The sequence below is a fragment of the Ambystoma mexicanum genome, chromosome 14 (genome assembly GCF_040938575.1).
Source record: "Ambystoma mexicanum isolate Mex_15411 chromosome 14, UKY_AmexF1_1, whole genome shotgun sequence".
NCBI lineage: Eukaryota > Metazoa > Chordata > Amphibia > Caudata > Ambystomatidae > Ambystoma > Ambystoma mexicanum.
In genome coordinates, this window is record NC_090940.1 from 95,658,000 (window position 1) to 95,683,986 (window position 25,987).

At 50.9% G+C, this 25,987-nt stretch overlaps 1 protein-coding gene across 3 annotated transcripts in view; it reads left to right on the forward strand.

The window, feature by feature from the left end:
- The window catches only part of ACTN1 (actinin alpha 1), a 328,242-nt gene that overhangs the window by 285,338 nt on the left and 16,917 nt on the right, over positions 1-25,987 (forward strand). The window contains exons 17-21 of one of the 3 annotated variants that reach the window (XM_069638592.1): positions 1,102-1,281; positions 2,596-2,742; positions 12,375-12,455; positions 13,100-13,165; positions 16,322-16,480. In XM_069638592.1, coding sequence (XP_069494693.1) covers positions 1,102-1,281; positions 2,596-2,742; positions 12,375-12,455; positions 13,100-13,165; positions 16,322-16,480 — 633 coding nt within the window. The remainder of the gene's footprint in view (positions 1-1,101; positions 1,282-2,595; positions 2,743-12,374; positions 12,456-13,099; positions 13,166-16,321; positions 16,481-25,987) is intronic. The other 2 variants (XM_069638594.1, XM_069638593.1) reach the window with 2 other exon arrangements.

Below are 25,987 nucleotides of genomic sequence, written 5' to 3' on the forward strand. Positions count from 1 at the left end.
GGACTTTGCACTCGCTGGATGTGGCTAGAGCGCTGAAGTTCTACGTGGACCGCACAAAGTGCTTTCGGAAGACGTCACAACTTTGGACCTGTCAATCAGGGGAAGGCTCTCTCGAAGGCCTCCATTTCCAGATGGCTCTCCGGCTGTATCATGTACTGTCATCGGTTGGCAAACCGACTGCTGCCTGGCCGTCCGAGAGCCCATTCCATCAGAGCGATCGCAGCTACCACGGCCTTCCTATCTGGTGTGCCCTTGCTGGACATCTGCAGGGCTGCTACGTGGAGGTCGACGCACACCTTCACGAAATTCTACTGCGTCGATCGGGATTCCAGGGAGGAGTCCAGGGTCGGCCAAGCAGTGCTGCGCAACCTTTTCGCCTAAGGTGAGCCTGGTGAGGAGGTAAGAATTGCTTAATGTTGAGTTTTGGATATAATGCTTAATGTTGAGCCTTTGCCACCTCCCGTGGTTGTGCATGTGTGTACTGCTATGTATTCTTTTATTCATGAGCATGTGAATCCATGCCAGACCCCATGCTGGAGAAGGAACAATTTACTTACCTGTAACTGTTGTTCTCCAGCATGGGTCGGCATGGATTCACATGCGAACCCTCCCGCCTACCCCTCTGCGGCTCTTCACTTGGTCATACTGCCACTTCACGTGCTACCAAATCTGAAGATGGCTGCCAGAGGCGGGGCTTAGGGAGAGGGCAGTCATTGGCTGTGGTCAGTATGACGCAGAGATCAGTGATTGGTTACTACTACGAAAGACAGATCAGAAACGAAACTGATACTGATTTTTCTTTACCGAGGATTCATTCCCAGCCTGACGGGGAATATTCATGAGCATGTGAATCCATGCCAGACCCATGCTGGAGAACAGTTACAGGTAAGTAACTTGTTCCTTCTGCGTTTGATCAAATTAGTTGCAAATCTGGTGGCTAATTCAATTTCCTACCAAAGAACTTGTAAGCTGTCTAAACACTATCGGAGCAGTCATGTTGAAGCCTGTAAGTGCAGCTGGATGTGTACTATGTCTTGTGGGCAGTCAGTAGCAAACCTGCGTTTAATGACTTGTTTCCTCCCTATCTTCGTTCTTTCACAGGAGATCGGGCGCATCTCCATCGAGATGCACGGCACACTCGAGGACCAGATCAGCCACCTGAGACAGTATGAGAAGAGCATCATCAACTACAAGCCAAAGATTGACCAACTGGAGGGCGACCACCAGCAAATCCAGGAGGCGCTGATCTTCGACAACAAGCACACCAACTACACAATGGAGGTAAGAGACTGCAGGATGTGCTGTTTCACGTGGTGCATGCTGGGGGAATGATCCATCTCTATCAAAGAAGAGATTCATAAAACATTTGGGACACGAGGAATCCTCTGCCCTAAATGTCAGAATCTCTCAAGCTTCCTGTTGCCATTTGTTGGCCCTCCCTCTACCATACCGGGAGTGTCGTTGGCCCTCCCTCTACCATACCGGGAGTGTCGTTGGCCCTCCCTCTACCATACCGGGAGTGTCGTTGGCCCTCCCTCTACCATACCGGGAGTGTCGTTGGCCCTCCCTCTACCATACCGGGAGTGTCGTTGGCCCTCCCTCTACCATACCGGGAGTGTCGTTGGCCCTCCCTCTACCATACCGGGAGTGTCGTTGGCCCTCCCTCTACCATACCACCATACCGGGATTGTCGTTGGCCCTCCCTCCCTCTACCATAACGCGGAGTGTCGTTGGCACATTGGGTTCAGCACATGATGTCGAGCTCTAGCTAATCTGAAGATCAGGTGTTACAATTTCGACCCCATAGACCAGCTAACCTGATGCATCATTGGGTTGGGCACACATGCACTATGAGAAGGGTCATTCTGGTTGTATTTCACTGTATTAGCCAGTGCTAGCCTTTAAAAACACTGTGGGCTCGAGAAAGCCTTGTGACTGAAGAAACGCATCTTGTTGCGTGGCATTTCTAAGGTGCTATCTATGACAAAATATGTTTTGATAGTTTAACAACAAAAAAACACACTTGTATTTTCTGTTATAACATTTCTGAATAAGTAAGTAAATTGTTCTGGGCCTTGATTTGCGCTGATGGCGTTGAATCATTGAACAGATTATGAACCTGGGTCGCAGCCCCTGGTCGCGCCCTAATGGGGGCGAATCATGGAACGGATTATGAACCTGGGCCGCAGCCCCAGGCCGCGCCCTGATGGGGGCGAATCATGGAACGGATTATGAACCTGGGTCGCAGCCCGGTAGGACTATTGTGGCAGTTTAGCACCTCTTCTGCTGTAGGTTCCGAAGTACATGGGCCACACCTCGGGCAAGTTGGAGATCAAAAGTCTGTCTTGTGCAACAGGTTCTCACCTTTTTATATTAGAGTTGCGATTTTCGAGATTGAAATGCAAATTTTCCTCCTTATTGTAAGTTTCCATGGGCTGTGCAAGCAGAAGCAATTGTCAATTATGGTTATGCTCGTTCAAACAGCGTACTGCTCTGTCAAACAATATTCTGCGTGACCGCTTATGTCTTGAGTGAAAATTAAGAGGGAAACAACTAAATTCCAGTCAAGTAAAATGGCCTTTTCTCTTCGTCTAGCATATTCGAGTTGGCTGGGAACAACTCCTCACCACAATAGCCCGGAACATCAATGAGGTGGAGAACCAAATGCTGACCCGGGACGCCAAGGGCATCAGCCAGGAGCAGATGAATGAGTTCCGGGCCTCATTCAACCATTTCGACAGGGTATGTGCCATTTCTCGGTGAGACTGCTCGAAGGGGGCTGGGGGGAGCGGGCAGGGGGGCGGGAATGTTGTACCAGCTCTGAATGGAAAGGTGGAAATGGTGCATAGATTTTAAGAGCACCATGGGGGGGGCTGTGTCTAGAAAGCAGGTGGGGGCACCTTAGCCATGCCTTGGTCTGAAGTCCCCTTTGTTCTTTAGGAGGCCATTGGCTGGGCTGCATCAGGGCATAGGTGAAGTGTCTGCTGCCTGGGGCCAGGGAGGGCTAGCGATGGCACAAAGTAGATCCCGCTTGCAATAGAAGCATCTTGTCCACTGATGCTGTAAGGGCCCCTCGCTGCTATGCTGCAGGGCCAGCCACTATAAAACCTGGACCTGCCTGTCTAGCCACTCGGAACATTACTAGCAGCATTCTGCTTATTGAGATAGAAGCCTCAAAAGGGCACGCTGGCCACACATGCAAGGACTCTTGCCATCCCCAGTCCCTCAACATAGTCTCCTTCTGGCATTACTGATACTTCTTGTGACAGAAGAGTTTTTCAGATCCAGGCAAGATGTACTCTCACCCCACCCCCTAGTAGGAAAGGTGCACTTGACTTTAGACCGCCATTACTTCCCAACGTGCCACCAAATGAACGCTGCTGCTGTGACCTGACTCTGTGGCCTCTATCCTACTCACTTCACTATAAGCCAAGTTACGCGGCCCATAAAATGCTCTTGTTTACCCTTGGGGTGTCCTGGTCAGGGCCACTGTGCTATGGCACAAGATCGGCCATCAAGCTCTCCCCTGCAATGAAGATCTGGGGCGGAGCACGTATGCATCCACATCTTATTTCAGTTTGCAGCACTGACAAGTTGGATGATCCCTAAAGCCGTTGCCACTTCCTGATTCTGGGCCTAGTTTACAGTTTACACCCCTACAGTAATTGATGTGAAGGTCCGCTACCTGCTGCTAGACCCAATCCACGAGACCCCTTTAGGTTATTTCAGTTTCGAGGATGCCCTGTGCCTTTTCAATAGCTTTGGTACCCACACAAACCTTGCCGCCTTATGCAATGTGCCTCTAATAAGTTTCCAAGCAATGCATAAAATAAAAACTGCTGGGGATTTGTCCCTTGAGATGTTCAGGGCACACCATTCCAATTATAGCCATGGGGGTAAAATGGAGCCTTGGGGGATTTGGGGCTTGAATCTTGAACATGCATTGAGGAGAACTGCTTTTAGAATATTACTGTTTGGTGGAGCTTGCCTGCGGGGAGTGTGGGGATGGGTACGAGGGGGCAGAGTGGGGCATGCACCAGAACTCAGCAGATGCAGTTATGATCTAATCTGCACTCGTGTGTGTGTGTGTGTGTGTGTGTGTGTGTGTGTGTGTTGATGTATATATTTCTGATGCTTCTTGTGAATCTGCTTAGAATCACATGTTGTGCATATAGTCTGACATCTAGTGGTAATCGCAGAGTATTGAATCTGGTCTTTCAAGGATCGAAAGTGGGACGTCGACATGGGCGTGCTTGTAACACTATCCCTAACATGATGTGTAGTGTACCCAAAATTTCTCGCGCATCGAGGTCTCTCAGATTGTTTTTTTATTTCACCCAGCTAGCTGGTCGCCCTATGCGGAGCTCGTATATTGCAAAATTATAACTTCTTTGTCCATGACCATTGGTCGTTTAGTCTTTGATCTTTCATCGATGACTACTTCTGCATCCTACGCCGAAGACGCCTGTGGATTTCGGCGACTGGTGCTCCGGTCGATGCTGTCGATCACGTGGCCTTGGCATGCCGGCCAGGCCTATACAGTGGGGAGAGTGGGGCCCCAGGGTTTTGATTCTTTGTAGAATGCATTTTACATTTTCTTTTCCCTTCTGGTTTTGCTGTCACTTTTCACCTCCGCTATGGAGAAGACTCCCTTTAAGTTTTGCCCGTCCAGCAATGGCAAATCGCTGTGGAAGGACATTCACCGAAGGTGTAACAAGTGTCTCCCTAGTGATCACGATGTGCAGTCCTGCAAGTCTTGACAACTTTTACGTCCAAAGACGCTAAAAGATTGACGGACGAAGCAGTGGGCAGCCTACACCATGCAGGCCGAGATTGGTTCCCCCTCCGCCGAAGGTGCCTCGAGTGACTAGGATTCAAGCAGCAGCCATGGCTCCGACGTTGAGGCCATTGATCTATCTGCGGAACCATCAGGTTCCGAAGTGCCCGTCCCCGGCAGGCAGGCCAGCCACCGGTACTGCTATGGGGAGACAACATCCTGGCAACAGGGGCATACCTGAACCACAAAAGGTAAAGCACACAACCCCACAAGCTTCCTCGACGGACATGTCGAGAAAGCTACAGATGCAAACGGGCCTGTCAAAGTTCCAGCGATGGCCACCGATCCTCATGATCGGCCACCCTCCCTGCAACCGTCGATAAGGCATGCATCCAGACATTCCAGCCATAAGGACGTCACCACCAAAAAACACGAGCGCCGAGGGACCAAAGGTTTCGGTGGCACCGCAAACCTTGACAATGCCGACAGGCGTGTCAACACTCCCCGATCTGCCGAAGCTACGCGAGAGTCTTGCGGCCATTGTTATGGCAGCAAACAAATGTAAAGACATGTCCAGACATCGAGAGGAGTATTCAGAAGGGCCACTGCCCCTCTCTAAGGATATGACTGACAAATCTCGACCATCTAGGGAACCCCTGTCCTACAGAAGAGCCCCCCCCCCTCCACCCTCTATCCCCCCTGCAGACTGCTCTGGTTCATCTCTATGGACCAGAGTTAGGTTTGGAGGTTATGTGGACAAATGGTCAAAGTTTGTTGACTTCTCAGAGAAATGTATTATCCCAAAAAGATCAAGGGAGGAGGATTCTTGCCCTACTCTTTCAAAGGTGCAAAAACTTTCGTACATTCCCCCAGGAAGAGGTTATAGAATTGTCAGAACCTGAAGAACTCTGAGGACCCCTATGGTCAGGAAGAAAATCCTTATGAGGAGACACCAGACCAGTGCCCAGACTGGGGTCGGGAACAGCCGGCAGGGGAGGCACCATGGCTTTCCCCCACTACAACTCTAGATCAGACGCACATTCCACCAGGTTTGCCAACAACACTACACTGCTGGCAAGTTATAATGACGTTCAATGGAACTTACTTCAGGAGGGCCTACAGGAAGTCCCACAACCGGTACGATCCCGCCTGCTGGCGGTTGTATTGGAAGAGATGACAGGTCAACCAAAATATCCTGAAGAACACTTTAGATGCAGCTGAAACAGCGGGCCGGGCCGCCACAGGGAACCCTTCTTAAAAGGCACACCTGGCTCAAAAATGTAGGCTTTAAGCCTGAGACACAGGCCTCCCTCATAACCAAGCCAGTTAAGGGCGCTAATCTGTTTGGGAAAGCAGTAGACGATGCTTTAGAAACAGCAAAGAAGGAACATGAGACTCTTAAGTCTCTGAACCAAATTACAGCAAGACCCTATCTACAGCGAGGAGCTAACTCTCGCCGGTCCTTTCGGGGGCAATCCTTCTCACGTTCCCTCCCCCCGCAACCAGTATGGGAGAGGGAGTGTGCCATAGTCCTCTGGACAGAGCGCAATGGCCACAGGTCAATACCAACAAAGGGGTCAGCGTATAGGCAAAGACAGGGGTAGGAACTCCACCCCAAGAGGCTCCCTGGCCTCCGCTCAAAAATGACTCACCAGTCCGGGTCCCCTCCCAATCCTCCCTGGTCAGGACAAATAACCGCTTTCCTTCATGCATGGGAGGGGGTCAATTCAGACCAGTGGGTGCTCAAGACCGTCGCCTGCGATTATTGTATCGAGTTCCGCTGACCACCTCGATAATGACCACCAACGTCTAGACGCCTGTCGCCAGAACACCTGAAAATTCTGCTGAAAGAGGTGGAGATCCTTCAAGAAAAGGGCACCATAGAAGTCATCCCCATTCTACAGGTAAACAAGGGTATTTATTCAAGTCTATTTCCTTTTACCCAAAAAGGATCTCGCCATGCACCCTGTGTTAGACTGCACCCAGCAAACAAGTTTGTCAAGCCACAAAAGTTCAGAATGACAAAATTGCAGGAAGTAATCACACTGCTAGTACAGGGGAATTACATGGCAACATTGGACATGAAAGATGCATACTTTCATATTTCAATGTTGCCAGCGCACAGAAAATACCTAAGGTTCATGATAGAGGACACGCACTATCAGTTCAAGGTCCTTCCCTTCGGCATTGCCTCGGCCCCAAGGGTGTTTGTTCTGGCGGTAGTAGCGGCTCACCTGCGCAGGCTGTCCAGTCTAGCCTTACCTCGATGACTGGCTAATAAGAGGATCTGTACGCAACATGCCTAACAAATACCCAGAAGATGGTAGCTCTCCTCTTCAGTCCGGGATTCTCAATCAACGAGAAGAAGTCCAGCCTAGACCCCAGCGAAGTCGAGAAATTTCTGGGGGCCCTAATTCGGACCGAAGACTGTCTCGTCTTCCCCTCCAACAAGAGGGTGCAAAACATGCTGTTCCTGTCATGACACTTGCCCCTGGCCCTCACTGGCAAGTCAGTCTTCCAGTTAGGGCCACGTCAAAGGCCTTAAAACCCTCATCCAAGACTCGCTTGGAGTCGGTCCTGGCACCTTTGGCGCCAGGCTCATAACCATCATGAAGACCAACATTAGAATGTGACTATTTACTTGGGACTATTTAACTTTGGTGGGTGGGGGGGTTCAGCCAACATGGAGGCACACACATAGCTCAGTTACAAGGAACTGAGCTATGCGGTCTAGTCTTTTGGGTGTGGCAGGCCTGGGACTATTTTACCTGGACTACTTTACCTGAGACTATTTAAACCGCACCCAAACAGCAGAACATGCTTTGCGTTCTTCTGCTGTGGGCAGCATAACGCTCACCGTGTCCAGTTCTTTGATGCCAGCTTACCTGAAACCAAAGACCTGCAGAGAGAGAAAGAACACTATTAAACTTACCTGGAACAGTATCCTGTCTTCAATCCATCGCTGACTCAGTTCCACTCACCTCAAGGTACGAACTCCATCATCCGGCACCGCATGCATCCTGGAATACCATAACCTGGAAAGAGGAGAAAGAAAGACCGCATTACTAAGAGTTTACTCACGTTTTCTCCCGAATGAAGAAAGCCACACAATTCTTACCTGCGTAGTCATCTCCTGGTCAGTTTCATTGCTGGAACATTACGGCGCTTGGCGAGGAACATCGCAACCTGCTAGGAGAGAAAAGACACAGGTTAGCAATATAAAAGGTGAAACCGCCACGCATCGCACATTACTCACTGGACAGCATCACGCACACCGCGCTTTCGCCTACCGGCCCATGCTCGTCTTCAAACTGCATGACAACACCAAAATACCTTTCCATACCTAAAGACATTATTATTCGAACTAAGAGGAAAATAAGAACTGCATATAAACACTGTAAAGCAGCAAACCTACGGAGTCGCAGTAGGCCTGGATTCCCAAAGGGGGGCTTGCACCAGTGAAGTAACTTGGTCGCTGCTCACCCCCAACATTTACGCGCCCCTGCCACGAGGAGCAGGACGGAGAATCCACCTTTTACAATATTAAGGTGAGGAGAAGGCCCAAGGGGGAGGAAGGAGTTGAGGCCAAGGGAGGTGGGAAAACAGACAATCTGGTATTGAATCCAGCTCTCCTATATTGCAGACCCATCTTTAACCACAGGCCTTACCAAGGGACCGGGAGAGGGTTCGAGAGTGCAAATCATCCAACCAGAGCTTGGGGGCATCCCCGTGGATACCAGGTGAGCGTAACATTTCCAGATCTCTCACGATGTAGCCAATCACAAGGTGGCAGTACACAAAGCCATGCAACTGTTAGGGATGATGGCCTCCTGCTTTTATCTAGTCCCACACACACGTTTTTGCATGTGCCCGATGCAAGAGTGGCTCTCCAGCCAATGGTGTCAGTCCAGCAGACAATGGACGATCTACTGGTTGTCTTGGCAGCCCTCGGTCTCTCTCTGCTGTGGTGGTCGAGGGAAAACCTCTTGCAGGGGAAGACCTTCACTACTCCCGCAGTAGAAGCCACTCTCACCACGGACGCATTTGTCTCACGGGCTGGGGGCTCACCTCCTTCATCACACGGCGCACAGCGTTTGTTCACCAGTGGCAGCATCCAACCACATAAACCTGTTGGAGTTGTTATCAGTGTTAAAAGCCCTGAATGCCTTTCAGTTGCAACTACAGGGAAAGACAGTACTGGTCCTCACGGCCAGCACCACGGCCATGTGTTACCTGAACAAGCAAGGGGGCACTCACTCTATCAGGGCTATCCAAACTGTCTCAGAACATATGGAAATGGGCTCTCAAACACAAGATGTTCCTTCTGTCACTACATGTTCCAGGGGAACTCCATATTCTGGCAGACGTACTCGGCAGAGACTTCCTACTCCCTGTTGAGTATGAGTGGTGATTGCACGAAGACATTGTTCTCAACGTCTTCGCAGACTGGGGCTTCCCAGAGATCGACTTGTTTGCAACTCTGGAGAATGCACAATGCCCAGATTACGCCTCCAGGTACCCACAGAACCGCTCCAAGGGGAACGGTCTCTGGATAACATGGTCAGGGAAATTTGTTTACGCCCCCCCCCCCCCCCCCGGACTCCCCTACTCCACAGGATAGTGCACAAGATGCACCAGGAACCAGTCGCAATGATTCTGGTGGCCCTGATGTGAGCCTGCCAACCCTGGTTCTCTCCTGATGGCAATGTCGGTCTCCCCTCCGAGGAAGGTACCATGTCCATAAAACATGCTACCACAGGCCAGGAGGGAGACACTGCATCCATGCCCGCAAACTCTCAATTTACAACACACATATTGTCCTATACCTGACTCGCCTACTAGACTCAGGCCTGGGTTTTAATTCCCTGAAGGTTTGCTTAGCTGCACTTTCAGCTTACACTACATCCCAGAAAGGTTTTGTGGTGGAAAATACCAGTAATCAAGGCTTTTATGGAAGGGGTTAAAAGACTTCATCCCCTTATTTCCAACCCAGCTCCCAATTGGGACCTGAATGTGGTTCTAACAAGACTAATGGGACTTCCCTTTGAACGTATGCATAAGGCGAGCCTTATGGCACTCACTTACAAGCCCGCCTTCCTGGTTGCAGTCACTTCAGTAAGACGAGTTAGTAAACTACAGGCCCTTTCAGTTGAAGAACCATTTCTCACAATTCACAAAGGTAAGGTAGTTCTGCACCCTCACCCATGGTTTGTGCCTAAATTCATTTCAAAGTTCCGTGTAAACCAATCAATAGAACGTCCCACCTTCTTCCAGAACCTCACTAACGTGGCAGAAAGAAGCCTACAGAAACTTGTAAGGAGAGCAGTCATATATTATCTGTAAAGAAACGAAACCACTGAGAAATGAACCCGTTTTGTTTCAGTGGCAGCTGGTGGAGAAGGGGACCCTGTCTCTAAATCAGCGATTTCAAAGTGGATCTTAAACTGCATCACACTGTTGCTACACTCTTGCCAAGAGCGATCTGCCCTTCAAGACTAGAGCACACTCTTACTCAGGGCACTGGGGCTTCCATCCATATCCTGGAGTCCTGTACACACCTTTACAAAAAACTACTTCCTGGATACTCACTCTAGGTCTGATTCGCAGCTAGGACAAGCAGTACTAAGACATATTTACTACTGTTCCTTCTCACATCCCACCACCATCTCTGGGAACTGCTCGCTAGTCTATGCACAGCATGTGATTCTAAGCAGATTCACAGGCATCAGAAGACATGCATTACTTACCGTAATAGCATTTCTGATGATTGTACCTGCTTAGATTCACATGCACCCTCCCTTCCTCCCATCTTGGAGTTGAAGCAACATAGACGTCTTACTCCTTTCGCTCTCTGTACTCACTCACAATAGTCATAGGCTCTCTTACGGCAGAAAAAACACAACCAGAGGGACCTCGACGCATGAGGGATTTTGGGTACAATACACGTCACGTTACACAAGCATGCCCATGTCGACGTCCACCTTTCGATCCTCGAAAGACCAGATGAAATACTCCGCTTGCCACTAGATGTCGGACTATATGCACAGCATGTGAATCTAAGCAGATACAATCATCAGAAATGCTATTGCGGTAAGTAATGCATGATATATATAGATGTCCTATTTTGGAAAACCACGGGATCCAATCTGCTATGGTGTGTATGCTGTCTGCCATGCCTTAAGTGGACTTGCTTGCAATGGCTGCTGTAATGATTACTAACACCGGAAGTGTGGTAGTGGCAGAATTGTAGGGGCTAGTTACATTGGTCGCCCTGTGTGTGCTCGCTTCCGCCATGAAGGTGAACTTCAAGGCACCTGGATTCGGATTAAAAACTGTGCACTTCCAGTGTGAGCACGTGCATCCAGGCACTCGGCTGTTTAATGATTGCTTAAGAAATTAATAAATGTTTATATGTTTGACTGCAGCAAGCGCGTTGTTCAGTGTTTGTGTGGCAGCAGGCTGAGCAGCCTCACAACTAGAACCAAAAGACAGCTATAATGTGGAGACTTGACAGAGTTCCCCTTGAGTTGGGGAGGATGCACAGGAAAGTGTGTGGGTATTGTACACCGTTTATGAAAATAATGATGTGCACTTTGATCATGCAAAGTACTTTTCCAGAATGTGGTAGGTACACGTTTTCTTGTGAAACCTGCTCATTTTCTGAACCATTTTCTGAAGTTTTGCAGAGGGTTCAGCTCTGCCATCGCATTAGTGCAGAATTCCACCAGAATGTCCTTACTAGAAGCTGGGCAGGCTGAGTGTGGCATTGGGCTCTGTGGGATTGAAATCGCTGCATGCGAGGATAGCATTGGTCGCTCAGATGGGCACCCCGTCCTTAAGCCTTAACCTTCACACAGTTCAGTGTTGCACCCAAATGTAATGGACTCTTGAATAGCGCAACGTCTGCATCCCCCTTGCGGCCTAACCCTCAACCTTGCTAGCTAGCTCTGGGAGGACCTACCTTTTGCATTTCTCTTATGCGGAAAAGTGAGGGTTTCAATTTGCAAGATCACAGGTTACACTAAAGTGTAAGACAGGGCTACTGTGACTTTATTGCAAAGCCTACTGGAGTATTGCATAAGAATGTTTTGGTGACCCACATTAGCAGTTAAAAAGGGTATGGCTGAATGCAATTTACATGGGTTTGAGAAGCCATGTGGGGAGGGAATCAGAGGCAGAGGAAGAGAGATTGATTGTGATTCTTGGATTTGGTTGTGAAGGATGGAGACAGATTGTGATTCTTAGATTGAGTTGTGAAGGATTGCAGCTTCTCCGCCTTACTCCGCGATTAAAGTTCACTCTGCTCTGTTTGCAGCAGCGCATCACAGCTATGTACTAGGAACTATGGAAAAAGCATCTTGAGCACATCCTGCCATGTCACTAACTGTGCACTTGTTTTTTTTTTCTTTTTTCCTCTCTGTGCACGTTGTCTTGTTTTTCCTCCCCCACTTCTCCTGTCTCCCTCTCTCAATCTCTCCTCACGCCCGTTGCATGGGGACACCGGTTCTTTTCACCATGTGCACCTCCCACCCACCTTGCTCATGGCACGGCATGTCTCCCTCACTGCGTGGCACCTCACATTAAAACAAAAAAATAGGATCACTCTGGCAGATTGGGTCCTGAGGAGTTCAAAGCCTGTCTGATCAGTTTGGGCTTCGATATTGGAAACGATGCACAGGTATTGATGACTGGTGCGGAACGCTGCCCGCCTTTAGGCCAGGGAGCCAAGAAAATAATGTCTCCTTTTTTCTTCTTTTCCTTTGTTTCTTCTTTTCCCCTTCCTGTCATCAACGCGTCACTTCCCTTTTGTCAACGTAACGCTTGTATTTCTGATGTCGCTTTCATTCCTCCATTACCATATGTGCCGTTGAACATTCCCCAACGTCCTTTATGGTCTGTATGCATCCCTTTTGAATGTTTTTTTTCTCCCAAAATAATCTTATTTCTTGTTATTGGGTGGCATTTTGTATTTTCCTCTTTTAAAAAATTATTTTTTGTCCTCGAACCTCCCAACATGGCCACTTAATTTTTCAACATGATACTTATTTTTTTATATTTATATATTGACACTTTTTTAATTTGCTCATGGTTGTGGTTTCCAAATGATTCCCGTGTTTTACATTTGTTATTGTTTTGTTTCATTCCTGGGCAATCGTCCACCACCCTCTTACTATCTGTCTTGTTCGTTTTCGCCCAACCCCCAACATGATCGCTGTTGACTCTTTCTCATGGCAATCTGCCCTTTTCTGGAATCTTCCCCCTCTCTGCTGCTTCTTGTCTTCTCCCGTCCTCTTGCTCCTCCTTCCATGCCACCCGTCGCAGAAGAAGACCGGTATGTTGGACGGAGAGGACTTCAGAGCCTGTCTCATCTCCATGGGTTACAACCTGGTAACGTAATGCACTTGATCCCACCTGCGTTCCTTGTGGTTTGTATTTGGTGTTTTTTTTTCAGTGGATTGCAGGGATCCTCTGACATGGATTGAAAAGAATGCACAAAATGTATGGTTTTTCTGATTGCAGAAAATCAGAATTTCTCGGTTGATGTGGTCCAACTCACTCACTGGAAGAGGATGACTAAGTAGGCCGGTAATCCTGCTTCCTAAGTCTGGACGGTTGGGAAAAGTGTGCCCCTCCCCCCTTATATGAATGCACAGTATCTATCCTGGCAGGAAGTGTATTAAAAAAAAAGAAAAAAAAGTTCAGCCAATGCTAGGGCTAGAATGTTTTGTGCACCATCATTTCATTGTCCCGATGCCCCACATCCTAGCGAATCAGGCGGCCAAAAGCCTTTAGTGATCCGACTTGCCGGGCTGCATAGAGTTGCAGCAGATCGCAGCCGCTCTTAGTCCTTACCAACCAGTGAAAGCAGGAGCGGATTTCCTGGGAGAGAATCTATCACTTTCAGCCCCAAGATTCCAATCAAGCCCAGTGAGAGACCCCTTCAAATTATCCAATTTCATGTCTGTTGCCGTCACAGGCCCTGTGTGATCTCCAGCACTACTCTTCCTCTGACTCTGTTATTTTGTTTGAACTGCTTGACTGTTGCAAAATACCAGCTGTCCATAATGTGTTGGAACACTAATCATCAAAGTGATAGAAGGTCCATGTGCGCTCAAGTCGAGGTTTTCCCATAGTGCGAATACCGTTCCCTATTAGCACTATAGTAAGCTTTGCCGTACTGCTAAGGTGCATTGAAAGAATAGGATTTTTTGCAAGAAAGCAGTTTGTGCAGGTGTGCCAATACCGTGCAAACCAGCACTTGACCAGTGTAACGTTTCTCTGAGCCCTGGAGTGCCATGCTATCCCAGGACCAGACTCCAAAATGTTAATCCATTGCAGGAAATAAGTTTTCCAGTGATTTGATTTTTGTGTTTTTTGTTTTTTATTTTTTATTTTTTGGTTGGTTTTCATTTTACCATAATTAACTGATATGCTATTTGTGATGTGCACTAGCCACGGCCACAACAATACCACTGAGCACACGTGGCAAGAGAATTTCTTTAGTTTAAAAAACGAACTACTTATCTAAAGGGTGCAAGTCCAAAGCTAAATATCACATTACACTTGTCTATTGCCCAATATTTAATTAAAACAATCAGTTTTTCGACAAGCATTACGTAAGGCATATATTGTGGATGGACCACTACAAATGACTTAAATCAGTGGGGTTAATTCACGAACTGAGAGAATCTAGCATTCACATTGTGTCGAACAAATAGTTCATACGTGAACAATGTCTTGTATTAATATTTTTGTCCTGGTCCTACAATTAAATTAAATTTGACAACCATGTTTCGGCTGGCAAAGAAATTCTTATCGGCCTTCTTCAGAAAATAGTAACTCTGTTTCGAGGGGATTGGGTCCTCCGACGTATTCCATATCTATGAGAGTAATCGCCACGGCTGTGCTGATTACTGTCATAGATATGGAATACGTCATCGGACCATCCCATCGAAAGAACGTTAACAGGTAAGAGAGTAACTTGTTCATTGGCTGGAATGAGAGGTGTTGCCACATATATCAGACATTGTTTTTAACTAGGAGTTCATTGCTTGAAAATCATCTCTGAAATAGTTGGGTCAAAGGTGGCAGCTTCTTCCCACCATGTGGCTAAAGTCGCAAGAGCATCACCGGCCCCTCGAACGATGCGACAAAGATATTTCCTTAAATTGATGACATCCTTCTTCAATTGTGTGTTGCATTAAGGTGGTGTTTCAGGTCTGGAAAATGTCAGCCTTTTATAATTGGGACTTTAAAATTACATCTCTAAAATTCATAACTTCTGAGTGATTCCCGAGGTATTGTGTAAAAAAAGAAAAAAACGAATCTGAAAAACCGAGACAGAAAACCTTATTTTTTTTGGCTGAATTTTTGTGGGATTTTCAGAAAGTTTTTTTAATAAAATAGTCGGTTGTACGGGTTTTAAATAAAAGGGAGGCGATTTTGGAGGGGGAGGTGGGGGGGTCTCCACCCAAATTTTAAAAAAGTGGAAAAAACATTGTTTTCGGCCTCAGTTCTTTGTGTTCGCCATTATAACGTAGATCTATTTTCGAGACATGTGGAAATTAGATATCTGAATTCTAAAATTAGAGCTATGATGTCTGTTACTTTATCGTTCTCCGTAGCGCCCTAGGGGTCTTTGATTGGGCCACATCGGAACAGGCGTCTCTTTTGAAAGAGAATGCTGTGCTATACTGCTTTGTTTGGAAAATGGGTCGACTCGCTCTATTAATTGAATGGTTTCTGAACATGAAAGAAGGAACAGTTTGGTGCCATTTTAAACCATTCCCCTGTGGGCAAACTGTGATGTTCCCCCTGCTCCAATCACAACTTTGGAAATGCTTTCTATAGTGATACATTTGTGTCAAAAGGTAAAAAATGTGTATCCGATGTTTGTTCTGTGGGCCATACTTTATAAGTAGATGTCAAAACCCCCATATGTCAATGTATCTAGTAGAAACCATTTGCAAAGTGCTGGAGGTGATTTTTCAATATGGGGCAATACGAGACCTGCAGCAACACTTGTTGTAAACAGTCTACAAATGTCTGTAGCTTCATTGAGGACAAGATGTTTCCCTAGAACCGTGGCTGCTCATTCTGGAGCAACATTGTCGAGCAGTGCCCTGTAACCTTTAGCTTCCCAGATTCTTCGGACTAATACTCGCTTGATTCCTCACCATTGACTATGCTGGTTATGGCTGATGGGAGTTGTAGTCCAAACCATTTGGCGAGACAAAGACCCTTGCTATACGTAGTCATAAAATGCACAATGGTGTTCTGCAGAATGATTCAGAGCAACAACTGTTCCTACTTCCCGTTTTCTATTAGATTTCTGAAGTTAAGCGGAACGCTTGAGAAATTTCCACTTTGACAACTTAGTTGTACAGATCAGCATATCTTCTTTTGATGTGTACGTTTTGTATTTGTGACATTATTGTATGTACAAGAAACATAGTGGCAGTGGCTTCCTGTCAAGATCATGGCCTTTCTGGGGAACTAGTCTGGCCGCTGCTGGTTGTTGACTTTTACATTGGCTCTTTCCAGGGCGAAGCTGAGTTTGTCCGCATAATGGGCATCGTAGACCCCAACCGCTTGGGATTGGTGACGTTCCAGGCCTTCATCGATTTCATGTCCCGTGAGACTGCTGACACAGACACTGCTGACCAGGTCATGGCTTCCTTCAAGATCCTAGCTGGCGACAAGGTGAGCGAACCGAGACTACCATGTGACTGCTCTGAAATACTAAAAACTCTAGTTGATCTCTTGACTAGAATGGAATACTTGATTCTTCATGGTGTTACAGAACAGGAGTCAAACTTCTAATTTTCTCTTCTCTTTAAAATGTAGTCATCTTTGTCTCAGTAATGTTGAATGAGCGCACGTGTGTGGGTTTGTAGCCTAGTGAATACCAATCTGTTACTGCTTGGGTCCACAGCTGCGCTCAGGATGGGACCAGATGGGAAGAGGGGCATTCTGGACATGGTTGTATTCCATTTCCTTGCTGCATTTGGATGAATGGTGCTTGAGCGTTCCAGAACGCAACTGGGTCGGATTCAAGCAATGGAAACTGAGGGGGGGCATTACCGGTAGGGTAATGCCCCTGGGGTGATAGTAAGAAGCCTGGGAGAAGCAAGGGCTTTAATCTAGCCTCTCGGGTATTACCCAACCAGTAATGCCCCCCTCTTAGGGTTCTATTGCCATCAGTACCCCGGCACGTCATACCAGGGTACAAATAGCAAATTTTCTCGAGTTGAGAAACAGTGCTGCAACCTTTTCTCAACTTGAGAAAAATAAAAGCAAAGAAATGAATGCCAGGGATCAGGTAGAAGGGACTACACATAGTCTATTTCCATTCCATAGTGCCCTGACGGGAGAAAGAAAAGCCTTGTCGGGTAAGTATTTTTCTACTGCTTAATGCCTGGGTCGGGCCAATGAGCTTGCTTGCTACCATCGCGTTGACCCTCTCTGGGTACTAATACACATTATTGAACTTCTCCAGTGAGGCGTATCATTCTCACCCTGTGACTGTATTCTTCATGTGCATTCATCACAAGGACCGGATCAGCCCACACACCTCGCCTTTGGATAAGCTCCTCTCTTCTTCACCTCCATGTCAGGATCCCCATCCTCCCTTCAGACCTAAAAGGTGATATGGTAGCGTTTTCAAATTACTAACAATAGAACAGTATTCCGAACCAACACGCACTCCCATTACCCCTCATCTCCCATACCACACCCTTCTGTGACATATCTACAACCTCTGCACGACGCCCGTAACCTCAGTTCCGTTTTTTCCGTGAACATGTTTGCTTCGGGAATCTCGGCGCGCCTCGACTCTTTGGAGTTTCTGTTGTTTCTCGGTTCTTCGAACCTGTTTGGTGTTCGTGAAGTATTTCTTCGTGAAGATGTCTACCTCGTCTTCCACACTGCGTCCGGGCTTTAAGAAGTGCGGGGACTGCGCGTCCAAGATGTTGGTGACTGACTCGCACGACGCCTGCCTCTGGTGCCTTGGGGAGGCCCATTACACCGATGACTGTGTCGACTGCCAGTCGCTCACATCCAAAGTCTTGCGGGAGCGCAAGAAGTTGTCGGTAGGTAAGGTGTCCAAGCCCCAGAAGTCGAGGTCTGCGGGGCTTTCGACGGACGATTCGAGGGGCGACTCTCCGTGTCGTCGTCGGAAGTCCAGTGGGTCTCGCTCCGGGAGTCGGTCCCGCCACTCCTCTGCCTCTTCGAGGCATTCCTGGAAGCGCCGGCATCTGTCGCCTTCCCCGTCCTCATCCGAGGACTCCGCTCGGCGGCGGGTCGCTTATCCCACCAAGCATGCGACCCCGGAGGAATAGACTTCCTCCGGGAAGAAAATGTTAGCGATTCTCGAATCGCAGGGCACCGGTCCGTCTGAGCCTCCGAGTGGTGTCGGTCGTGATCGGTCGAGACACCGCTCGTACACCTTCGGGCTCGGGTGGTCGGCACGATTCGCGGGAGATTTCCCGCTCGGACAAGGGGAATCGTTCTTGTCATGCCCGTTCCAGGTCCCGGTCCTCGACGCGCTCGACACCGCGTGAACCTGTGAAGTCTTCGAAGAAGACGTCGACGCCTGTGGCGCCGAGGTTGTCGACGGACTCTCTCGAGGCTCCACCTCCGAGGAAGTCATCAATGCCGTCGGCTCCCAGGATGTCGAAGGACACGCTCGGGGGCTCTGCCTTCGAGGCCTGTGTCAACGCCATCGATGCTGTCGGCGCTGCGCCTGTCGTCGACGCCGATTCTCTCGACGCCCTCAACGCCTTTCGAGGTTGTCGATGGGGGTACCCCGAGGCTCGGTGGAACCCCCTAGAAAGGCTATGGCCAAGGTCAAGCATGCCTTTGGTTCAAGTTTTGTGCCTTCTTACCGCCCTCTGGAGTTTATTTCAGAGGTGGATGAGGGTTCTGATGATGGCATGGTGCCTGACACGGTGCCAGACGAGATTCTCTCGGGCCATAGCCCGTTTGAGGACCTGAGGCAGTCCCTACATGATGCTAGTGGGCTGGACACTTCTCCTGAGCTGGAGTTTTGTAGGCCTGAGCCTGGCACTCATGCCGATTCTTCGTACCGGTGCCTTATGTCAAGGGTCACCGAGTACTTAAGATGGTCTGCTCCCCCAGGGGAGTTTGTTCAGGATGACCTTACGGATATCCTCAACATTGGTCCACCAACTGACCCGGTACTGCCATTTCATATGGCTCTACAGAGAAGGGTGGCAGCGGCTTGGACTGCTCTGGAGAGTCTCCCGGCAGTGGGCAAGTCTTTGCCGTGAAAATACCGCCCAGTCAGTAGTGACCCCTGCTACTTGTCCAAGCACCCTACTCTGGAGAGTTTGGTGGTGCAGGCGGCTGCGGCCCCGGCAAAGCAGGAGTCGTACCCTACATCCCTCCTGATGGGGACGACAAGCGTTTTGACGGCTGGGCAAAGTGTTTTCTCCAGGGGGTATGGCGCTTCAGGCAGCCAACTCCATATGTGCCTTGTCTCGTTTCACGCACACTCTGTGGAACTGTTTCCTTGGCGGCTTAACATATTCCCGAAGGGGACGAACGGGAGGATTTCCTTGACATGGTTCAGGATGGCATGGATGCCATGTGTGAGGCTGTTCAGTCGGGTTTGGACATGGCAGATTGCGTCAGCCGGTCCATGGCGGTGAGCACTGTGATACGCAGGTTTGCATGGTTGCGGAAGTCGGGGTTTGCTCCTGATGTGCAGGCCCGGTTCCTCAACATGCCCTTTGACGGGGAACATCTTTTTGGCAGCAAGGCTGACGAGAGCCTTGAGAGGTTGCAGACCTCAAAAGCTGCTGCAAAGTCGTTGGGCGCTGCAGTTCGACAACCTCCGCCTTTTCGTCCTAGGGGACAGCAATGGAGGGGAGGTTACTTTCATTATTACTCATCCTTTGGTAAAGCGAGAGGAGCTGCCAGTCAAAGGGGCCACCGTAGGAGTGCCAGAGATGGAAAACAAGGTACTCGAGGTGTTAAGGCTGCTCGGGCTGTTGCCTCTTTGCCTTCAGGCAACGCCGCAGCCGCTTCAGCTCAGTCATGAGGCCCTGTCCCATGGTTCACCGGTTGGGGGAAGACTGGGCAGCATCTTGCAGAGTGCCGCGCCATTACTTCAGATGTGTGGGTTCTGGTGATCATAACCCACGGCTACTGTCTTCCTTTCCAGCAGAGGCCTCAAGACAATCCACCGGGCAATCTTTCTTTGAAGAGTCCGGATCCGCTCCTTGCGCAGAAAATTCAATCCCTGCTGGAGAAGGGCGCCATAGAACTGGCGCCTGTAGCGGAGAGGAACAAGGGATGGTATTCCCCTTATTTTTTGATTTCCAAGAAAGACTGGGGATTGAGACCCATCATGGACTTGCGCGGTTTGAACAAACTCCTCAGGAAGGACAAGTTCAAGATGGTTACTCTCTCTCAAGTCCTCCAGGCCCTTCAACTTCAGGACTGGTTGGTGTCTCTCGACCTCAAGGATGCTTATTTTCATGTGCCGATCCATCCAAAGCACAAGAAGTACCTGAGGTTCTCCAGCATGGGTCTGGCATGGATTCACATGCTTATGAATATTCCCCGTCGTCAGGCCGGGAATCCTCGGTATAGAAAAAAATCAGTATCAGTTTCGTTTCTGATCTGTTTCTCTTAGTAGTAACCAATCACTGGTCTCTGGGTCATACTGCCCCCAGCCAATGACTGCCCTCTCCCTAAGCCCCGCCTCCGGCAGCCATCCTCAGATTTTTACCGCACGTTCAAGTGTTGGGAGTCCTCGTGCTGTAGCTCTCGAGCTTTTGCTGCGTTTTCGTGCTTTTTCAGGAGATTTTTCTAATTTTTCAGTTAAATAGAGCCTCAAGCTCCACCGTTTCTACATCCGATCAACGGGGATCCGTTTTGGAGTTTTCTACGCCCCTCAAGGGTGAAGATTTCGTCGAGTTACGCTTTTGGAGGATTCCAGAAGTTCCGAGGCCTACCCCGGACATGGCCCAGGAGAAAGGAAGCTGGACGCCCGGGAAGCTGTTCAGGACCTGCCCTGGATGCCAGCTTCAGAATGTTTTCAAGGAGGACGAGCATTCGTTATGCCTCTACTGTCTCCATGAGGACAAGACGCACAAGGAGGACAACTGTGCGTTTTGTGGGAACATGTCGGAGCGGACCATGAGGGCTGCGCCACCTCCGTCTCGCCAACTGGCTGGAAGGGAAGAGCCCGTCAGGCGAGAAGAAGAAAAAGAAGTCCGAGCGGCCTTCTAAGTCCTGTGAGGGCGCCCCGGTGACGGGGGCCCAACAAAAGGCTAAGCACCGCAAGTCCGCGGGCACTGGGAGCGCCAAACGGTCGGGCTCCTTGGCTGGCAGGCAGGGCGCATCCTCCCCGGCGCCATCAACCACGAGCCAACGCTCTGGCTCGGGTAAGAGGAAGACCGAGAACCCGGCGAAGCTTCTGGAGAGGCCCCGGTCGATCTCGAAGATTCCGGCAGAGGGGGAGCGAGGCTCGGACCCTCCCGCCAAGGTGAAGGCCCCAGGCATCCAGAAGGTGACGATGGCCTTAATTCACCCTGCTAAGACCTGGATTGAGGATGTCGCTGCGGCCCTGGCTCAGCCTGTGGAGGCTACACCAGTGGAGGCGCCCTCAGGACCCAGAGTCTCCCTGCCACCGCGGAGGGAGTCGTCTTTCAGGCCCATTGAGAAGACCCCCACAAAGTCCTCGTTGGAAAAGGTGGGGGAGGGGGCTGGTGGCCATCATGGATACGGACACGACCTCTGAAGAAGAGCTCATCGAAGTCGTGGAAGAGGCCCAGCCCATCGGGAGGGATCCCGACGAGGGCGACGACGAGAGCGACACAAGGCTCCTCAAGAGCCCTCGCGCCCGTCGTTTCCGGCGCCGCAGGACACCTCGGCGCCCATTTTGTCAGTGATTCAGTCCTTATGCTCGGAGATAAGGACAAGGTTGCCCCTTCCCCCGACGGAGGTACCTGAGCCAGACCCGACGGGGGAACCGGAGCCAGGACCTTCGTAGAGTCCACCGCATAAGAGGAGGACGACGCAGCCTGCGCCACCTCTCCCACCTCTGCAGCCCACTCTGCCTTCCCCCGGTCTACGACCCACGGGGATGATACAGGCACGGACATGGCTACGACAGGTACAGATGACGGAGGCGACGACGGGACGTGTCACCCGTCGCCCCCTGCTCAGCCGTCCCCGCCCGACGAGATAGGATCCTTTCATGCCATGATTTCCAGGGCATCCAAGCTTTTTCAGCTCTGCCCAGAAGAAAAGAAGAAAGAAGGGTTCCTTTACCGACAGCGGGAGGCTAAAAGGAAGACGGTCCTCGCCGTACCGCTTCTTGATGACATCTGGGATGAGGGGTTCGCCCTCCTCAAGAACCCTGCCACGGCGCCGGCAAAGAGGGACCGGTACGAGAAGAAGTAGCGGGTCCCTGACGCTGCCCCCTTGTGCCTTCGGGCACAACCTACCCCGGATTCGGTCGGCTCGGCGGCAGCAAAGAAGAAAGCTGGGCGGCCTCGACATCAACTTCCCCGCCGGACGGCGAGGGCAGGAAGTTGGACACGGTGGGACGACGGATCATCTCATCCGCAGCGACGACTATTAAGGCGGCCAACGCCCTGGCTATCGTAGCCCGCTACGACAGGGAGTTGTGGTTCAAAATCGCCCCTCCGTTAGACTTCCTTCCGGACGCCAAAAGGGCTGAGGCCCTTGAAATCCTACAGGAGGGGGAGATTGCTTCGGACCACGCCATCACGGTGGAAACGGACATCGCTGACACCGGTTTCCGTCAGTTGGGCAACAGCGTTTGCTTGAGACGACGAGGATGGCTCAAGGCCACGGATTTCCGCCAGGACGTACAAACCAAGGTTTTGGACATGCCCTTAGACGGGAACAACCTGTTTGGGAAGGCGGTTGATGAGTCCCTTCAGGCCATCAAGACAGACACAGACTGCCCGGGCACTGGGAGTGCTCCAACAACGACGGCCGTCCTTTCGGAGCTCCGGAGGCAGACAAGGTGCCTCCAAGGGATCCGGCAGTGGCTCCTCCACTTACCGCCAAGCGGCAAGATCTTCGTCCCAGGAAGCCTACAGAGGACGCGGCAAGTCAGGTGGTGCCTGTCATCGACAAGGAGGCAAGGCAGCCTCCAAACAAGATTGAACCGACCGTGGGGTCGGGCCCCCGCCGAAGCACCCCAGTGGGAGGCCGGCTAGCGAGGTTCATCAGCATGTGGGAGTCCATCTCCACTGACCGTTGGGTGCTGGACGCCCTGGCCCAAGGGCACGCCCTCGAGTTTCAGAAGAAGTGCCCTCGCGTTCCACCCATGGCCAGGAAGGAAAATCACGTCCCTCAACTACTGTTGGAAGTAAGGGCAATGCTCAAGAAGGGTGCTATCGAGCTCGTCCCAAAGAGGCTTCGGGGCTCCGGAGTTTACTCAAGGTACTTCCTCGTAAAAAAGAAGACCGGAGGATGGCGCCCCATCCTGGACCTACGACGACTGAACAAGTACATCAAGGCACAGAAGTTCAGCATGATCACCCTCCAGCATGTGCTGGGACAGCTGGAGGAGGGCGATTTCCTGTCGTCGTTGGACTTGGAGCATGCCTACTTCCACATCCCCATTCTAAAAAGACACCGAAAGTTCCTCAGGTTCGTGGTCCAAGGGCGGCACTACCAGTTCAAGGCCCTCCCGTTCGGATTGAAGTCGGCACCCAGGGTGTTCACCAAGTGCCTCGCACCGGTGGCGGCGCGGCTGCGCCTACAGGGGGATCCACGTCTACCCCTACCTGGACAACTGGCTCATTCCGGCAAGGACAAGGGAGCTCGCCGTGGAGCACACTGCAAAGACCGTCCAGCTGCTCACAGACCTGGGATTCTCCATCAACTTTCCAATCCCACCTGGTTCCGTCACAAGTCGCCCTGTTTCTGGGAGCCAAGGTCGACACAGTGGCATGGCTGGCCTCGCCTTCGGAGGAAAGGACCAGGACCATTCTGGGCAAGGTGCAGCGTCTGCTGTCCACGGACATGGCCAGGGTAAGATCTATCAAGTCCCTCCTCGGGATGATGTCGTCCTGCATTTATCTGGTGCGCCTTTGCAGGCTTCGGATGAGACCCTTACAGGAGTTGGATCCAGTCGACGTGCAGCTTCGAGGACAGGATCCCTCTCAACGAGACGTTCCGTCAGGCGATCCGGTGGTGGGGTACCTGCTCCCATCTGTCGGCGGGCACAGACTTTCAGACCCCAGCTCACCAGGTGACGGTGACGACGGACGCCTCCCTGGAAGGTTGGGGATCACACTCCGGAGATCTTCACGCGAGAGGCCTTTGGCTCCCGGAGGAGAAGTCTCTCCACATCAACATCCTGGAGCTCTGCGCGGTGTTCTGGGCCCTCAGGTCTTTTCTTCCGTCCCTCAAGGGCAAGATGGTGAGGATCTTCACCGACAACACCACCACGATGTTCTACATCCGGAAGCAGGGCGGAACCAGGTCCCCGGCCCTATCCAAGGAAGCCCAGGATCTGTGGCATTGGGCCGTCGCCCAAGGGATGTTTCTGGTGCCTCTTCATCTGGCAGGATTAAAAAACACGATCGCCGACTCACTCAGCAGGGAGCTGCGCTCGTGCCACGAGTGGGAACTACGCCAGGATCAAGTGGATCGACTCTTCCGACGATGGGGCGAACCCCAAATCGATCTCTTTGCGACAGCGATGAATTCCAAGTGCCGGAGGTTCGCCAGCGGGTTCCCCCAGCCGAGGAACATGGGCGATGCTTTCTCGTTCCCCTGGGACGGCCTATTTCTTTATGCGTTCCCTCCGCTGCCGTTGCTGCTCCGGCTCATCAACCAGCTCAAGAGGTCCCGGTGCAGGATGATCCTTGTCGCACCGGCGTGGCCGAGACAGATCTGGTTCCCGGCCCTTCTGGACTTGTCAACGTCCCCACCAGTCAAGCTGCCGACGGACGCAGACCTTCTCTCCAGAGAAGGAGGCGCCATTCTTCACCACAACCCGGAGTCGCTGAACTTGCAGGCCTGGCTCCTGCAGCACTAGAGTTTGGAGGGTACGACATCCCGGCCGACTGCAGAGAGGTTCTTGCAAAGGCCAGGGCGTCCTCAACTCTCAAGTGCTACGGACCTAAATGGAAGAGGTTCTCTGTCTGGTGCCATGCACAGAAGATTAACCCTCTGCGGATTACGGCCCCTCAAGTACTGCCATACCTACTCACGCCTCCATCAAAATACATCTGGCTGCAATCTCCCGATATACCAGGACGACGGGACGGGCGTCCTTGTGGTCTCATCGCCTGGTGAAAGAATTCATGAAGGGACTATTCCGATCATTCTCGCTGGTGAAGGCTCCTGCCCCGGCGTGGGAGGTTAATGTGGTACTGACCAAGCTCATGGGGGCCCCATTCGAGCCTATGCATTCGGAGCCTTTGAAGTTCCTGTCATGGAAGACAGCTTTCATCGTGGCCATCACCTCCGCACGACGAGTGGGAGAGATCCAGGCCCTATCTTGAAAGCCTCCATACTTGACTTTTCATGACACGAGGGTGGTGCTGAGGACACACCCATCCTTTATGCCCAAGGTGCCGTCGGACTTCCACCTCAACGAGCCCTTGGTGTTGCCATTTTTCTTCCCGTCGCCTTCGTCGCCGGCCGAGAGGACTTTGCACTCGCTGGATGTAGCTAGAGCGTTGAAGTTCTACGTGGACCGCACGAAGAGTTTTCGGAACACGTCACTGCTGTTTGTGAACTTTGGGACTGTGAATCAAGGGAAGGCTCTCTCGAAGACTTCCATTTCCAGATGGCTCTCCGGCTACATCATGCACTGTCACCGGTTGGCAAACCGACAGCTGCCCGGCCGTCCGAGAGCCCATTCGACCAGAGCGATCGCTGCTACCACGGCATTCCTGTCTGGTGTGCCCCTGCTGGACATCTGCAGGGCTGCGACGTGGAGGTCGACGCACACCTTCACAAGATTCTACTGCGTCGATCGGGACTCCAGGGTCGGCCAAGCAGTGCTGCGCAACCTGTTCGCCTAGGGTGAGCCTGGTGAGGAGGTAAGAGTTGCTTAATGTTGAGCCTGTTGCCACCTCCCGTGGTTGTGCATGTGTGTACTGCTATGTATTCTCTTATTCATGAGCATGTGAATCCATGCCAGACCCCATGCTGGAGAAGGAACAAGTTACTTACCTGTAACTG